The following is a 17,663-nucleotide window of genomic DNA, read 5'->3' as shown; positions in this document are numbered from 1 at the left end:
TCGATGGGCCCATGATGCCTCAGGTCATCAGGGCAGAGATGCCACCTATAAGTGGGCACGAGACCGAGGGGTGGATCTAACCATGGACAGTATCTCCCAGGTTATCCATGATTGTGAGACATGCGCTGCGATCAAGCAGGCCAAGCGGGTGAAGCCTCTGTGGTATGGCGGGCGATGGTCCAAATACAAGTATGGGGAGGCCTGGCAGATTGATTACATCACACTGCCTCAAACCCGCCAAGGCAAGCGCTATGTGCTCACAATGGTAGAAGCCACCACTGGGTGGCTGGAGACCTACCCTGTGCCTCACGCTACTGCCCGGAACACCATCCTGGGCCTGGAAAAGCAAGTCCTTTGGAGGCATGGCACCCCTGAGAGAATCGAGTCTGACAATGGGACTCATTTCAAGAACAGCCTTATAAACACCTGGGCTAGAGAACATGGCATAGAGTGGGTGTACCACATCCCTTACCATGCACCAGCAGCTGGGAAGGTTGAGCGGTGTAATGGACTGCTTAAAACCACCTTGAAGGCACTGGGTGGGGGGACTTTCAAAAACTGGGAGATGCATTTAGCAAGAGCCACCTGGTTAGTTAACACTCGAGGTTCCACCAGCCGAGCAGGCCCTGCCCAATCTGAACCCCTACAAACAACAGATGGGGATAAGGTTCCAGTGGTGCACATGAGAGGTATGCTTGGAAAAACTGTTTGGGTAAAGTCTGCCTTGAGCAAAGACAAACCCATCCGTGGGGTTGTTTTTGCTCAGGGACCAGGTTGCACCTGGTGGGTGATGCAAAAGGATGGAGAGACCCGATGCTTACCTCAAGGGGACCTTGTTTTAGGGTGAACTACCCATGGCTCTGTACTTGTATCAGTATCAGCATGTATATTTGTATATAATTTGGGTAATGCATAGATTTATATGGTTAAAAAAGTTAAGTTTCATGTAACATGTTAGTATGGGAAAAAATTCGGGGTGGATAATGTTGGGGTTTTAGTTTAGTCTGTTTTTTTTTCTCTGTTAAAGGAATTTTCTCCCATATGCATGTTGCTAGGGGACAAATAGCTGTACTTAAGAAAGACAAAAGGTGAGCGGCGCGGACCTGGCTACTCCTTTGTCTACACCTGGGTGTGGGGTCAGTTCGCTCTGAGCGTCCGGGGAGAGAAGCTGCAGAGAAAGGAGCTGCTGCTTCTTTCTTTTTGGCCGTTCTTTCTTCCTGCTGGAAACAACGCCGGGACCCCAAAAGCCGCTTTCCCTGCCCTGCTGGAGACCGAGCTGTGGCTGCCCTGCCCCGCTGCTGCTTCGAGCTTTCGCTACGCTGTAGCCCTGCTCGCCCTGCCTGCCTGGGCCTCCGTGGGTTTTTCCCATCTGGATACATCTCGTCTGCCACCCGGGATTTGCGTTCGTCCCTGCCGTTCCAGCCTGCTGTTCCTGAGAGCCCGGGATCAACTGCCCAGCGGTTTGTGAAGCCTTTGTTCCATCCCTTCCCGGGATCCCAGGGCACCAGAGCCGCGGGTTTCCCGAGCTCGCTCCGGAGCGCCCCCTGCAGCCGCGGGGGAACCATCGCACCTGCCCTGCTCACCGGGAGCCGCCAGCGCCCCTGCCGGCTGCGAGCGGAACTGCACCCGAGGGGAAATAGCCTGACAGCCGAGAAGGCTGGCACTGGGTTTGTGATTGCTGTTACTGCCATAGTTGTTGTTGTTTTGTTTGACTGGTTATATACATATATATATATATAGTAAAGAACTGTTATTCCTATTTCCCACATCTTCGCCTAAAGGCTCTTGATTTCAAAATATAATAACTTGGAGGGAAAAGGGGTTATATCTGCCACTTCAAGGGGGGCCTCTGCCTTCCTTAGCAGACACCTGTCTTTCAAAACCGAGACAGACATACACACACACACACACACACACACACACGGTGGCCAAGCACCTCCTTCCTCACAAGCCAGGGCTCCAGCCCTGCACCCTTGCAAGAGACACAGCAGTGGAGGGCTGTCTTCCTTGGGTTTTGGGAGCTTTTTGGTAAGACACTAATTCTTAAATATGTTAGGAAACAGCAAAAACTTGGTGGGTCTGAAGAATTGCTGCATGAGGGCAGAAGGGGAGTGAGTATCTTTCGTCAAGATGCATGACTGGCAAGGAGAGAGCCCTTTAAGGTTAAGTGTCCTTCTGTTTACTCTTAAGTCAGGAGATTTATGCTGCAACCCTGGTCACGTATTAGTGTTCCTCAATGTTTGGGGCATCCAGTGGAAACACTCTTTGTGACCTCAGATGTCACAAAATAAATCACACAAATCTTTGCATGCATTATGGCGGAGCTAACTTTTCTTTTTTAATTGGTTTTATTCTCTAGAAATTTATCTGCCAATGTTTGAGACAGGGACACAATTCTGGTTTGTCGGGAATATAATATACTGTCTGATTGAATTTTGCCAGAGGGAACATGTTCATACTTGCCTGCATGTTTCAAACAAATATTGTCACTGTGTGGGGATTTATCCCCCAGTGGCTTTACTATGGAGAACTAATGAAGTATGGCATACAAACATTTGGATAAAAAAAACCAAACCCTCACCTGAGTGCAGCTGGATGCAGCAGGGTGATGCCAGTGAGCCACAGATAGGGATGTGAGTTATGTCATCCATAATTTATACAGAGACTGTAGGATCCCACTTCTGGATGTGTGTAGCTTATAGATGCTACAGGGCATGCATATAACAGCTGAAGCTTTAAAGGTATTGATTTACATTCCTGCCATTGCTACTGCAACGTGACAGCAGGAATCTGAGACCCCCTGTTTAACACAGCCACAGCCCACAATACATATTTATCTGTCACCTCCCAGTGGACATTTACTTTAAAAATAAAGGTATCCTAGAATCACAGAATTGTTTGTGTTGGAATGGACCTTAAAGAACATCTAGTTCCAACCTCCCTGCCATAGGCAGGGACACCTTCCACTAGATCAGATTGCTCAAAGCCTCATCCAGCCTGACCTTGAACACTTCCAGGGGTTTAGTATCCACAGCTTCTCTGGGCAACCTGTTCCAGTGCCTCACCGCCCTCATCCATGTTTTTTTGTAGGGTAGGTTCCTCATTAATTCTCTACACTTAAGGCAGATGCCCTTGACCAAAAGTTGCTCACTCTCATGCTTGTGTTGTGATTTGGTACCCGGTGGGTGGTGGCAGGGGGTGTTTTACACCCAAGGTGGGGCTCCGTCTGGTGCAGAAGCCCCGGAGCTGCCAGGCAGTAGAGGTGCCTTTGCTGTGGCTGTCCTGCAGCCATGTGCTGTGGCCAGGCTCAGGTGGCTGCGGATGGTTCAGGCGATGTGTTGTGTTTTAGATTTGAGTAATAAGGGTTTCGTTTCCATTTCACTAACTTGTTGAATTTACGAGCCTTGTTTCTTAAGTCTCCTGGTACTTCAGTGGATCAAAAGAGCCACAATCTACTCACCCTCCCATCTGGGTTGTGGCATGACCATCTGGCACCATTACAGCCCAAAGAGTGACTCTACAACATTTAACTCACTATCCAATCAATGGCATCCATGACTTTATTCTCCCTTGACCATGGAATTTTGCTCTCCAGATGAAGAAAAGAGAGCACAGACTACTGCATGGGAAACGCAATTTAAATTACAGATATAATATCTTCAGGCTTTGGACATGTACAGTTTAGCAATTATTTTTTAATTTAGGAACCTTAATAAGCAAAATAATATTTTGCTTTCGAAAAGTTAAGAAGAGAGAAGAAAATAAGAAAATCTGTTGGTTTATATTTTACTTGTATTTCTCTGTCACTAATTCTCCCTAACTGTTATCTATTAAAAATAAAAAAAGGAATAGAAAGAATCATTATCTTTTTGCATGTTTCTTTAGAAGGGAGAAAAACTACAATCTGTAGAATACTTCAAATTGGATATAAATAAGGGGAAAATACATGGGGTTCTCTACTATTGTTACTTGTACACTTACTCAAATGCTGTAATTTTGTCATTTTGTCTCTGGTCCTGAATGGGCTGAGAAAGGGAGATCAAAGAAGCCCACTTCCTCTGATGCATGTTTTTAGAAGCATTCAAGAATTCACCAAACTCAGTCTTCAGACAGGAGAGGCTGGTCGACTAAACTGTCCTGTACTATTGTCTTCTGAAAGTGGAAATAGTCTGTGGAATCTATTATATCTTAGCCTATTAAGTACCATATGGGATATTTTTATATATTATGTATATTTTATGTATATTTATATATACACACACATATATTTAGACATATCTGGAGACATATATTATGTAAGCATACACATAATATTCTATTCTATATTTTTATGTTTTAGTAACTTGCCTGTATGTGTACATATATTTAGTAAAGTACTGTTATTTTGTTGATATGACTAACCCTTTTTGTACCTCCTTTAGTGATTGCCACATGAGTTCCTCAAGGATAATGGACTCTAAGATGAGAGAGGCTGAAGGAGATGGAGAGGACAATTCAGGTAGAATTTCTTCCTTCCCCAGTGAATGAAAAGTGCTGTGACTTCTTGAGCTTCTATGCCTTTGCTCTATCATAGAAGTGAATTTGTTCATTTAGAGAACACATTCTGCCTTTCTCTTCACCTGTTTCCAAAAGCTGTTACATGTTTTCAGTATTTTCAGAGGCTTGAAATAAGATTTTTGTAGCATCTTGTGAACAGGCTAACTTTTTTACCCAACAAGATCCAAGAGTAGGTGAAATGCTGACAGGGATGCCTCACAATGCTGTCATACCAGCTTAAACAAACCAGGCACAAGTTGTTGGAATTCTTGTGCAAAACACTGATTTAATTTTAAAGAGTTTCCTTCACAGAGCTTGCAACTGATCCTAATTTAGGTCTTCCCTTACTGAGCAGAGTAGAATTGCTTTTCAAGGTTAGAATTTGATTCCTAGATGAATACTTTGTGATCTATTGAATCTTGTAATTAGCATTCAAAATATTCTCGATGTATTATAAACCCAACATTTAAAAGGCATTAGCCTCCCGACACTGCGCGTTCACCTGTGTATGCCTTTTCTACACTTAAATTGGTTTTGGTAGCATTGCTCTTATCGTTACTGCTTAGCTTGCTGAACAAAGGCAGTGGGTTTCCAAGTAATAATTTCTTTTTTGTATCCTAGGCAGTTAAGACCAAATTTTTCCTTCACAATTTAATTACCTCAAGAGGCAAGTAGAAACTCTATTAGGAATGATTCTACACCATTGGTTATTTCTTATGTCTCATAAACATTGCAATCCATTCTCCAAGATAACGGTAATTTCATGCTATCAGTATAGTCTTGAAAGGCATTAATGCAAGAGTGGACTGTGTTGCATTTTCCAGGAAAAAAATTCACTTATGCAAAAAATTATAAAGAAATGTTATTGTTCAAAAATTTTCACATGCTGCTGGTTGTATCTTCTTTATGTTTCTTCACTTAGGAAAGAAAAAGTCAAAGTTCAAGTCTTTCAAAAAGTTTTTTGGTAAAAAGAAAAGGAAAGAGACATCATCTTCTGTGAGCAGCAGTCTGAAGTTGTGCCAGTCAACAAGTGATGTCCCAGCCTCTCATGACGTGCGCGTTAGTTACGATTCTGAAGACGAACTTGAGTAAGTCTTTGGACTCTGTCTCGTAAACAAATACAAAATTGCTACAATGTTTGGAGATTAAAGACACCCCAAAATTGCCTCCTCCCCTTGTTCAGAATGCTGTATTTCCAAATAGTTGCTTTTCCTAGGAAAGTACAAATTAAAATGGCTGATGCAAGGCAAATCAGAAGGGAATTGGATGGGGTGTAGCAAGAAATTAGTAATGAAAAAAGCTTTCACTTAATCATAAATAAGCCTTGGGTTATAATTTCAAAAAAATGTCATTTACATCTTCAAAAATGAATTAGATACTCAGTTTATATTCTACCAGGATTGTCTTATGCCCCTAAAATGTAACTGCTAAGGATTGTTAGAGAAATGTAGCCATTTATGCCAGAGTTTGAAAGCAAGGAAGGACTAATGGGACGACTGCAACTGAAATCAGTAGGATCCAGAGGCTCTGAAGCCTTTTTTTCCTCTGTATACATGGGATTCATCTGACCAAAGGAAAAGTGTCTGCATTTGAGTTATAGAACCACAGATTCATAGAATGGTTTGAGTTGCAAGGGTCTTTAGACATCATCCAGTTCCAACCTCTCTGCCATGGACAGGAATAGTTACTTACCAGCTGCCTTTTATAATCAGAGAGAAGACAGCATTGCTAACAAAGCTTGTATCATCCTTATGCATGAAATAGGCTCTGGAAGTGTCTGTATCTCCCCACTGAATGTAAACAGGAGCTTGGGATAACCAACTCCAATGTAAATAGCGTGATTTGGTGTCTGAAGTTAGACCACATGAGTCACATCCTGTGTATCTCTTTGCCTCTGAAAACCCTGTCTTCATCCAGACATTGCAAAAACATTACCCACTATGAAAGGTAACCATGAGAAACCCGGTCTAAACATTCAGACATGTCTCTGGATGGAGAGGTGGACTGAAGAGCCCCTTGGCTAACTAAAAAGCAATTCTTTGCATTGGTGGATGTTGTGCCTCTCAGAACAAGCCTCCTGGTCCTCAAGCAGGAGAAGCTGCTGTGCCCCGGAGTGGGAAAGGAAACCATCCCAGCCATTTAAAACGACATTATTCGATGTGGCCACCAGGCAGCGCCAAACAACCAAAAGAAATTATTAACTACTTTTTCTTTTTTTTCCTTTTTTTTCTTTGGTGGTTTGGTTTGGTTTGGTTTCATCTTTTTGCTTTCATGGCATTGGCAATAGCAAAGTTTGTTAGTCCAGCTTGAAGCCCTAGGAGTTCTGGGCTGGCAGCATCAGGTGGTGTGTAGTGTTGTTGTTTGACAACTTACTTACAAGACATGGGTGGTGAGATTTTCCTTCCCCGTGTATGGCTCAATAAGGGCATGTCTGAGTAGGTGCCATCTCTGGCTGTTTTGGCCGTATTCCTGTGCTGTAACTTGAAGGGTTGTTACATTATTGTTTCTTAATATCTATTTAGATAGACAAAGACCAGGAAAGTATTTGAAAGGAAGGAAAATTAATTCGAACACACTTAATCTGAGGAGACATGTAGAGTACCTCCATTATGTGTCTGGGAGGGATGCATCTACTAGAAAGGGGAAATGAGGATGGAATGCTGGGGTAAATGTGCCCATGCAACGACACTGCCAGCGTGGCTGCCACCCTTGTTAAATGTTGGTGCGTTGGGCACCACTGCAGCCCTGACTGGCACCTGCTCTGCAAATTGCTATAGATCTGTCTGACCTTGGATGCATTGCAGAGATCACATTTGCACTTCGATAAATTGTTCTTCTAATGTCGCTAATGCATTAAGCAGAAGTAGCAGGCCTTCCTTCCTTCTGCAGCAAGAATGTAAATCAACTCTTTCCTGCTATTGTTTTTTCAAATATATTTATAGCAGCCTTTATGAGAAAAATACTACTGTCTGCCATGTTTGTTTATGTTTGTCCTCAATGTCCCTATGACAGTAGCTAGGATCCAGAAATACAGTTCTTTTTTCTTTTCTTCTCAATTAACTTGATAGTTACATGAACCTGAACAATTCTGTATTCTGCGCTCATTTGCCATTTCACAGCTCCCTGATTTAAAAAATTTTAAAAGGGTACTCTTAAAAAAAATTCTGTGTGCACATTTCTTGTCCCTGCTCAGTCAGGGTACAAACTAAGCTGAGGAAAATGAGCACAAGAAACTTCCTAGCAGCTAGCTCTCTGTCTGTGGGCCTTCTCTACCATTCCCATAAGGAAAGAAGATGCTCATATCCCACATGCACCATTTGCAAAAGAAGTTGCCTAACGCATCAGAAGCAGGAAACAGAATATGAGAGAAACTGCCCACAAAGCGTCTCCCACTTCCTCTAACTAGGCCACAAAGATTGTCCATGAAAAAATGTGTCTCACAGGCTCATAAGAGAGGATACGAGGGATCTTGATATAGAGAATAGCACCTTTTAAGGATATATGCAAATGATTCCATGTGAGGACTACATTGCCTGAAATGTTTTTGCTAATGATTTGTATGGCAGAGATATATTAAATGCTGTACCACATTTAGATAGTAAAAGGTATTTATTCTTCCGATGGTAATGGTCATTCATTTGCAAGACATGTTCTTACATCAGCAAGAACTCTCAGTACAGGCTTGTTTATGTGAACTCCCTTCATTTTGCACCTGGGCTTGCCTGTGGCACTCTGACACCACTCAGCTGCCGGCTTCCACTCAAGGGGCAGTAGCTTTTTCCATAAGATATAACTCATCCTCTGGGGTTAAACTGCCTTTAACCTTGATTCAGTTTGTTAACGTGTCAGATAACAGCATTTACAAATTTTTTTGTTGTTTTTAAAGGTGTTACTTAGATTAGCCTGAATGACTGTATTGTATTCATGGAGAAGTCTGCAATCTTGTTTGTGATGTATGCTGTGCATGCCTGTCTCCCATTCCACTCTCAATAGACTACGTGAGTTAAGAGAAATGGCAAAAAAGTTTGCATGTTTTCACTCATTTGTTGTATTATTCTAGGACACACAAAGGCATTATGGGAAGCAGAGCTTTGTCACATGATAGCATTTTTATCCTTGAGACTGGGCAAGAGCCTGCAAGGCCAGTAAGAGTGTTTTCTCAAGAAAACGTTTCTGATCGAATTAGAGCTTTACAGGTAATTTACACAACATAATTTTTTTTTAAATGCAAGAAGTGGAATGCCTTTCCAGGCTTGATTTTTTTTTAATGTTATTTGTGGTTGAACATTTGATTAGTAAGTAATATCTGTCGGCAGCTTACATCAAATATTGCATTTGTTAATTAGACAGCACTATCCTGTCTTGGTTCTACGTAAGTGATAGCTGGAAAATGGATAGTTTATTTGGCTCCCTAATAGAATATGTAACTGCAGATGTCCTGTGCCCTGAATCATTCAATTGTGAAGTAAAAATAACGGTAACTCATTGACCTCAGCTTAAAAAATGTTGTGGGAAAAACTCCATCACTATCATAAGCTAATGTTTTTTATGCCACGCTGAAGCTGAAACTCCAGCCCACCATGAAATTGGGACCTCCACCTCCATTTGGACTTCATGCAAAGCGAACAGAGGATGCTGGGACCAGTTCTGAAGATGATGGATTACCCAGAAGCCCTCCAGAAGTATCTTTGCTTCATGAAAGCCTAAACTCAGGCGTGAAAACAAGAGTGAGTAGTTTCAGTGTTGACAAAAATGAGTGTTTAATGACTTCTTTTACCTATATGTGGAAGGTAGAATAAAGTATTTGGTTTTATGTATCACTGTTTTACCTCTGAGCAATTCAGAAATGCCTTGCTCCAACTGGGAAAACACTCTCTCTCTATGTAAACAGCTACTTAGAGTCTGTGTCCTATTGAAATATAAGTATCACACCAGAAAATGCAGAACTAGGAAGAAGAGTATGTGTTTGTGTGCATGCATGGCAATGCTGTGTTTTTTATAGAGCCTACAAAGAGCTGCCAGGCATAAAAAAAATACAGCTGAAAAATCTGTGTTCCTCCTTGAGTGTGCTGATAAGAGAGCTCTCTAATGTTCTTCTAGGTTGTCATTGGAAAAAGAAACATAAAATAATCTGAATTGTTTTTTATGATAGTTTTGTTAGACATTATTTAATTCTTTATCTGCATGTCTGATGCTTTATGTTTGCAGTGTCCTTGCTAATCCTTAAGACTATAGAGAAAACCAACTTACATTGTCAGTACCTTTGTGCACTTTGTGTAGATGGTTTCTGCAATTATATCCACCTTGTTTGTCATCTTTTACTGAATCTCTTCCTCATTCCATCCCACAGTTCTCTGACTCTCACAAGCACCTTAGCTCTTTGAGTTTAGCTGGAACAGGCAGTGAAGAAGAAGAACAGGTAACTTCTGCCAAATGTATTAAGGGACAAGCAATGATCCATAACAGTTTTTAAAAGAAATAGAAAAAATACTATTTTGTTGCCTGTCTGCTGCAAAAAACAGCTTTGTATGCATGTAATTGCCTGCCTGTCTGTTTGCTGTTTTAATGCCTGTCTGTCTAACTTAAAAACTATGATTATTTATCCACATAATTCTGATGCAAAGTAATCTCCCATTGATAATAATTAAGGTCTCTAGAAAAGCTCATATCCTTTAGCAAACTTATAGACATGATTTAATCTCCAAGCACAACCAACCAGATTTAGACACTGAAGTAGTATCCATTTTTTGAAAGACGGGAAATTGCAGTAAAGGCTGCTTGACTTATATGCATAGGATAAGGGAGAAAGCTTATTGAAGAGATGGGAACAAGCTCTAGATCCTCTGAAATCTGCCCAGATCCTGCTTTAAGTACAAAGTTACCTCACACTGACACAGAAAGTGTTTGCCTGATGATAGTGGCTGACACTGCTGCTTAGGAGTCTGAGTTCAGCCGTCAGTCGGATTCCGGCTGTGAATTTTGCTGAAGTGATGTTTTTCAGAGCTCAAGTATAGGCGCATGGATGGCTTTCTTCAATCAGCAGCCAGCCGTTCTGGCTGATTAAAGGGCTGTTTTGAAAAGCTCTGAAGAGTCCCTTTTAGCTGTCTGCAGCTGGAGTCGTGGTGGAAACAACACAGGGGGTAGAGGGAAGAGCATGTTCTAGAAATAGGAGGAGGAGTGGAGGGAAATTGCAGAAATGAAATAGAGAAACTAGTCCCGAGCTGACCATTTCTTGGTAATTATGCAAAATGTATTTCAGGACCAGCTGCAGCAGGGCTCAGCAAAGATTTCTGGCCTTACTTCTTAGATTCCACATGAAGCTGCTTGAAAAACTGCTTATATGCAGTGCAATATTAATATTTTTAAAATAAAAACAACAGAACACATGAAGAAAGTATTTCATGAAAGTTGTTATGGTCTTACTGTAATTGTGTCCAGTCCAGATGCATGTTTGCTAAAAGAGGATTTATGTCTCCCTGTTGTTCCATTAACATTACATTCTGACTCACTTGCTGACTCCTGAGTCATGGCGCTGACTACACAGTTGCTTAGCTTTTTCCACATGCCCTATCATTTAGCTCAGAGTTCTCTTCATCCCATGCCAGTTTGAGAGTGCAGCCAGAATGCAGCTCCATCTGAAGGCTTTCTTCCCAAACCACAGGATCTACTACCTGGCATTTCGGAGAAATTAGCCCTGCTTCTAGAAATCAGAGGAGAGCAGTTAACAGGGCTGAGGAATTTTTCACAACACAGCCCTGAGGTTTTGGGCAGCAGTGACACCTTGCTGCATCTTGGCAGCCTTTTGGGATTGAAGAAAGGAATCACAACTCTCCTGTCTGGGCTTTGGGGATGGGGTTTCCTCATGGCCCCCCACCTTGTGCCACCCCGCATGACCAGTTGAAGGATGACTGAGCCATGATTTGGAGAAAGGGGTCTGCCAGCTCTTTCCTTCTCCAGTAGGCTTTGTCAAAGCCAGACTTCATGGGACAAACAACTTCTGCAGCCGGCTCAGAGCTAGCATTCACTAAGGCTGCTGAAATTTAAGTAACAAACCAGATTTTGGATTTTCCAGTGTAATGGCCAACTCTGCGCACTGCCAACAAGAAGACATGCAAAGTTTTCGAGGAAAAGCAGGAGCCAGAAGAAAGGCAGGCAAATAATGACGTGCCTTGAAAGAGAACATGTGCTGTGTCTTTATCATGGAGCTGAAATGTCAATGTATTCACTGTTAGGCACTAACGTATAATGCAGCCACCTATCGTTTGTTGTACATTAGTCATGTTTGACTACCAGACTGCCGATATTGTAGAGTTAAAATTAATGAGAGTATCCATTATTCAGCATGTCTGAGCTACCTTCTTTTTCTTAAGTAGAAAGTATGAGTAGAAGGTGTGGATCCAGCCTCTGCTAAAAGGAATGGGACTTTTTCCCCTGGCCATTGAGCAAGCTGTAGCAGGCCCTCACTACACTACAGAGTATCTTTTGGCTGCAGTGCATATTGCAGTATTCTACTTGCAGAAAATACTGATGCCTTTTCCCTCTCAAAATAAAATTAACACCAACCTGCCCTCCCCTTCTCCCATTCAACCTCCTTAGTAAAATACCAATTCCAGAAAAAAAAAAGAAAGAATAAGAAAGACAAATTCCCACAGAAGAAAGCATGACAAAGGAGGAAATCTCCTCCCATGAAATGAATCAGAATTTCGAGCCTACAAAATGAGTGCTGTCATGAGTTGTCAAAGGTCATGTTAATGCTGTGACAGAGTTTGGAAATACCATTTTGCCTATTTGCAAAACTGAATCTGAGAGAAAGGAAGACCTCTTTTTAGAGTAATTTTTAATAAATTTTCCAGTGTCCTCTTTGCATCATCCCTGGAACTACGGTAGTTTTTGGTGAAGCTCACAGGCAAGCTGAATTCCAACTTCATGAAAGTACGACACCCTTGCCGCATTCAGGAGCTGTTTCTGGACGGGTTATTGACCTCTAGTAGGAATTCTCCATCACTTCCTTACCCAGAATAGTCTACTAATGAAACTTTACATTTCCAGTAAATGCAGACATAAATACATGAAGGGAAAACACAATTAATTGGCAATGCCACTAATTCTTAATTCTTTTGTCTTTAGGAAGGTATTGTAGAGTTGGAAGGGACCTGTTGACATATAAGAAGCTAAAGATGCTCAGCACAAAACAACTGTGGGTAGGAGCCTAGACAAAGATGCTGGAGGACAGACCCAGAAAGGAAAATGGCCCTTTAGGTTCTGTAACTGAGCACTCTTCATAAATCTGTCTTCTAAAACATTCTGGCCATGTATTTGTGTGCTTTAGATCATCCAGTTAGATGGGATTTGCTCCTTCCCACTGGACAGTATATCATAATATTGAAGCAGCTAAAAATGCAGAATTGCTAACACCAGTACATCACATGCAACATTAGGAAATGCAATGTATTTTAAAGAAATGTCAAAAAGAAAAAGAGGCAAACTTAAAATGGTATTAAACATGGCTACTTATTTGTAGAATTGTTATTTTTGTGTCTTTGTTTCTTTGTTTGATTCTCCGTTTGGGGATTTTTTTTTTTTTTTTTTTTTTAAGATTACATTGGGTTCTTCTTCTAGATCTCACTCTACAGATGGTCAGCTGTTCACTAGACATGGAAGTACCAAAACTGGATCTCCCCGGACATCTGACAGTACCATCTCCCCTACCGCCAATTTTGACACTCCACCTGAGCTTTCTGCTTTCTTGGATAGTTCTGCTGCTAAACATAAGCTTTTAATAAAACCCCGGAACCAGAGATCCAGTAGAATGAGAAAATTTTCTCAGGTACATGTGAAAATAAACAGTGCCACTTTTGACACAGAGCCAGAAAGCTCTTACTGGACTTTGTACTTCAAACTCAGATATTATAAAGTCAGTTTGCAGCATGGATATTTCATTGGGTTTTAATAGCTGTTATCTGATGAGTATCTGAACTAGACGCTAGGAACAGATTAAACATTATGAGTTTACCTGTTAGCTCTTGATGCAGTGGTTTATATAACAATTTCTTCTTGCATTCACTGTGCAATACAATTTAGTATCCTGTTTGTGATGCACAAGTTGGACTGACTGCTTCATTTCTTACTTAAAAGATTTTTTTTTAAGTGTTATGATCAACTTGTGTACTTTTCCTAGTCTGGAATATCCTGTAAAATCTTGAGTCCTTGGGAGACTACTCATGGAGGAGCTGTTTTGACTTCCAAAATATAATTTGTCTTGTATTTTCAAAAAGTACAGAAAGAGCAAGTTTTGGCCTATTAGTTGGAGCCAAATTCTGTACATTAGGACTGTTTTAAATTCAGACCTCTCCCTGCCCCAAAACTTGTAAATCCTTTACGTGTCCTACAGTGATATTAAATAAGTTTTAACAGGAAAAAAACCCCATAATAAAAATGAAAGTGTCATCAAAACTATTTTTAAAAGGCTATTAAAAAGTGTACAGTATTAAAAAAAAAATATCTTTTTTTGTAAACCATCTTTTTAAACACCATTTATCTGATTCTTGGTCATATTTTGTGAAGGGTATACCTTAGTTTTTCTTCTTTCTTTCTTTCTTTCCTCTCTTTTAGCACTGAAGTTTTCAGCTTTTACTACACTATTTGTATTTTATTGTTTGTGGGTTTTTTCAATGTTTTAAATACGGTAAAACCATTAATTTGGCTTGCTTATTACCAGAAATATTATTCCCTCTGTCTCAAAATATTACCCAGCTGATATTCTGTATTTCTCCAAATCTGTGAGTGACCTTTCAGCTCGGTAGAGCAGTGCTGTGAGCAGCACAATGATGAGGCCAGTTATTTAGAAAAACATGTAACGCAACAATTCACCGATCAATCCTCCTCTTCCATTCTAACGTGGTTACTGAAATACGATTGCTTTGTCCAGGCTGCCTATACACTGCCAGCTGACTGAGCCCATCTGGATTCCCACAGAGAGTGTTCACATATTTTGATGATGCAATTTTTAATATTTTCTTGCCCAACTCTGCCTGTGCACCTTGCTTCTGGCTAACTGATATCTTCTGCTTTTATGTTCTTGTGTATACGGATTGTGAATGCAGGTGGCATTGCAACTGGTTTTTTTGCAGTTGCATTTGCAAAACAAGAAGTCACAAGCACCTTAAAATATTTTTGAAGTGCAGTTTTTGTGTTCTTAGAATTAGGGCCCACATCCAAAGTATATATTTACCCAACAAACTACAGTGAAACAGTGAGCTAATACAGACACCATATGAAAAGGCATATTCAGCAGCTCAGTACTGTGCTTTCATATAATCCTGTGTATTTAGCCAGTCCTCACATCAAGTTTAATCACAAGACCTCACAGATAATTACATATGAATTGTAAACTTTTTAACTACATATGAATTTATAAACTTCTATCAGATAGTTTAACTCTTGAAAGAAAAAGACTTTTACACAAAGGAGGCAAGGCTGTAATGTTGTATGACAATGGGATTAGACACAAGACTGCCATACGGGTCAGATACTCAGCTGGAATGGAGTGTCATAACCAGATGGAATTGTTAGGCTTTTGCTCTTCCTTCTATGTACTCTTTCCTCTTCAGAGTCATGCTTTAGGAAGAATGGGTTGTTTTATTTTTAATGCTAGTGTGGAGTAGCAAAATACAAAGGGACAGATTTTTCTCTTTCAAGTGGTGTTTTTTGCCTAAGAGCAGCACAACATAGGCAGTATGCTCTGGAGAACCAATTGCCAAGGACAGTCGAATGGCCATTGTTCTGATGCACTTCCCATCTACAAAGGCATGAAAGCACTAGTTGTGCAGAAGGAAATGTCACTCATTGCCTTTATATTGGTTAAATGCATTATTCCAGGATTTGCTTAATTAAAAAAGCATCCAGTCAGTAGGTTAAGAAAACTGCAAACTCAGCATTGGAGGGAAGTATTGCCTTTCTCTCTGAGATCTCAGTTGTAAATGTAATGGTGAATAAGAAAAAAAGTGAAGCTGTACATGGTGACGGGGCTTTCTGAATTTCTGTTTTACAGAGGACCGAGTCTGAATCTCTGACTGATTTGAGCTGTACCCCAGAGGAAGAAGAAGAAGATGATGCTGTATTCAAACCCAGCAATCAAGAACTGCCATGCAGCACAGCTGCAACACAGAATGTGGCTTCCTGGCCAAAGCCCATAATGCCTGAGGACCTCCCCCCTGCTTTGAGACCAGTGATGACTCAGCCTGCTTCCGAGTCTGCTGCTGTACAGGAAACCCTGCTACCAGAGAATAAGCCAGAGGACTGCCAACCACCACTGGAAATGACATGTGAGGAGTCTGAGTCCTCACTGCTGACAGAAGACAAAGGCTCTGCAACTTCTTCCTACTCCATTTCAGACAGAGAAGTACAAAAGCAAGAAGATTCTTCAGAAACACTGGTTCTGTTGTCTGGGGATGTGTCAATCAATATTTTAAATCAAGAAAATAAGGAGCTTCCTACTGTGTTTCCATTAAATAAATTACCATCTGAAGAAAATATTTCAATTAGTAAGAATAGTATTGTTTGCTTGGAAAGGGTGGAACAAAATAAACAGAAGGATGATCAGGTACCTGTGGAAATGCCCTGTAATGAAGGGGCAAAGAAAGAGTTTACTCTATTGTCAGAGTCCAGCAAGGAGTTTTTCATGGATTCTTCTCAGCCCACAGACTCATTCCATGTTTCACATCCTGCTTCCTCAGTGCAGATGGGATCATCTACTTTCTGCTCTCTAGAGAAAATAAAGACTGCAGAGGAAGCAGCTGCTTCTGGTAAGGAGAACAGTCAGTCACTGGTCCACAAGGAGGAACAGTTGGGGAAGAAAGCTGAAAAAGCAGCCAATGAACTTAATGCCTTCAAAAAGTTTTCTGTTTCCTCTGCACGGGAGAGGCCAAGCACCAGAAGCCTGCATTTCCCAGAACGATCAGAGTTGGAAAGCTCATTAAATAGTGGATTCTTCCTGTCCAAAGCAAAGGTCTCCTCAAGAAATGAGAAGTGGCAAGAAGACTTCCAGAAAGGCTCAGATCTGGACGAGGAAAAAAGTAGCAACAAAAAGCAGACTTTGCTGCCAGAGTCCTACTCTGAGAACACAGGCCAACCTACAGAAATTTTGGCTGGTTATGTTTCTCTGGCTGTTGATGGAGTACCAATGCCAAGCAATTCTTCAGTGGTATCTCAGAATCAGCCAAGTCGTAAAGATAAAAGTCCTTTACAAGTGAAACTTAGATCCACCTCACTGTCCTTGAAATATGGAGACAACTCACCACCAGAATCAAAAGGGATTAAAAGATACAGTGCAGAATTTAATTTAGAAAATGAGGGATTGACTTCCTTTCTAAGAGGTGATAAGGCAGAGATCAGAAAAACAGCCAGTACAAATATTGGTGATTCTTTTAATGAAAAGATCAAACCCAAAGCAAAGTCCTCTGAACAGCTTAGTAGCAAACCTCCATTGCCTAAAAAGCCAGCGTTGCAAAACATAACCATTCCAAACACTACTGCAAGCAAGGATAAGCAGGACAAAGCTGTTCACTCTCCTGAATCCAGAAATGAAGACAGAGACTTGGAGAAAGAGTCAACTGCTTGTAAAGTGCCTGGTAAGACTCCCAAAACTTTATAAAGTTACCTTCACTTGCAAAGAGTGACCTTACCCGTGCGAGAGCATGAGGCAGAACTGTTGTATCTGTCTGGTGAGCATGAGCTGATGGCTCTGCCTTCAGTGATGTTGCTCCCTTATTTTCCCTTGCTGAAAAGATTATCAAAATGTCAGCAGGGAAGAAACAGCAGACAGAATAAGATATTTTTACCTCTGATTTTTAAATTTCAGGGTATTGTTTAAAGGATGTTCAAAGTGACACTCAAAAAATAAAGTACACTAGCAAATATTGGAAAACAGAAATATCAAGCCACTAAGTGTCCCCATTTAGAGCTGCTGTATGACAATTCAAATTTCAAGAGCACATATTAAGTGTCCTGTGTGGGACAAGTGACTCAGACCTCTAGACCTTCTTTTTCACCATAGCATTAAGGCAGAAATGCAATGAGGACAGTCACTGCCTGCCATGGTAAACACACCATTTATTTATTGCCTCCCG

The 17,663-nt window shown here is 41.1% G+C and overlaps 1 protein-coding gene across 7 annotated transcripts in view; it reads left to right on the top strand.

Moving 5' to 3' along the window:
- CRACDL (CRACD like) overlaps positions 1 to 17,663 on the top strand; it is a 51,868-nt gene that overhangs the window by 19,738 nt on the left and 14,467 nt on the right. For 6 of the 7 annotated variants that reach the window (XR_004238383.1, XM_032100337.1, XM_032100334.1 and 3 more), the window contains 7 exons: positions 4,422 to 4,498; positions 5,459 to 5,624; positions 8,597 to 8,732; positions 9,099 to 9,263; positions 9,887 to 9,955; positions 13,133 to 13,363; positions 15,587 to 17,165. Coding sequence is in view for 6 of the 7 variants with exons in the window: in XM_032100337.1 (XP_031956228.1) it covers positions 4,432 to 4,498; positions 5,459 to 5,624; positions 8,597 to 8,732; positions 9,099 to 9,263; positions 9,887 to 9,955; positions 13,133 to 13,363; positions 15,587 to 17,165 (2,413 nt within the window). In the remaining variant the exon portion in view is untranslated. The remainder of the gene's footprint in view (positions 1 to 4,421; positions 4,499 to 5,458; positions 5,625 to 8,596; positions 8,733 to 9,098; positions 9,264 to 9,886; positions 9,956 to 13,132; positions 13,364 to 15,586; positions 17,166 to 17,663) is intronic. The other variant, XM_032100338.1, reaches the window with a different exon arrangement.

Source organism: Corvus moneduloides, chromosome 2 (assembly GCF_009650955.1).
Source record: "Corvus moneduloides isolate bCorMon1 chromosome 2, bCorMon1.pri, whole genome shotgun sequence".
Lineage (NCBI taxonomy): Eukaryota > Metazoa > Chordata > Aves > Passeriformes > Corvidae > Corvus > Corvus moneduloides.
Note: the sequence above shows the minus strand (reverse complement) of the source record. Positions and strands in the feature narration are given on the sequence as shown.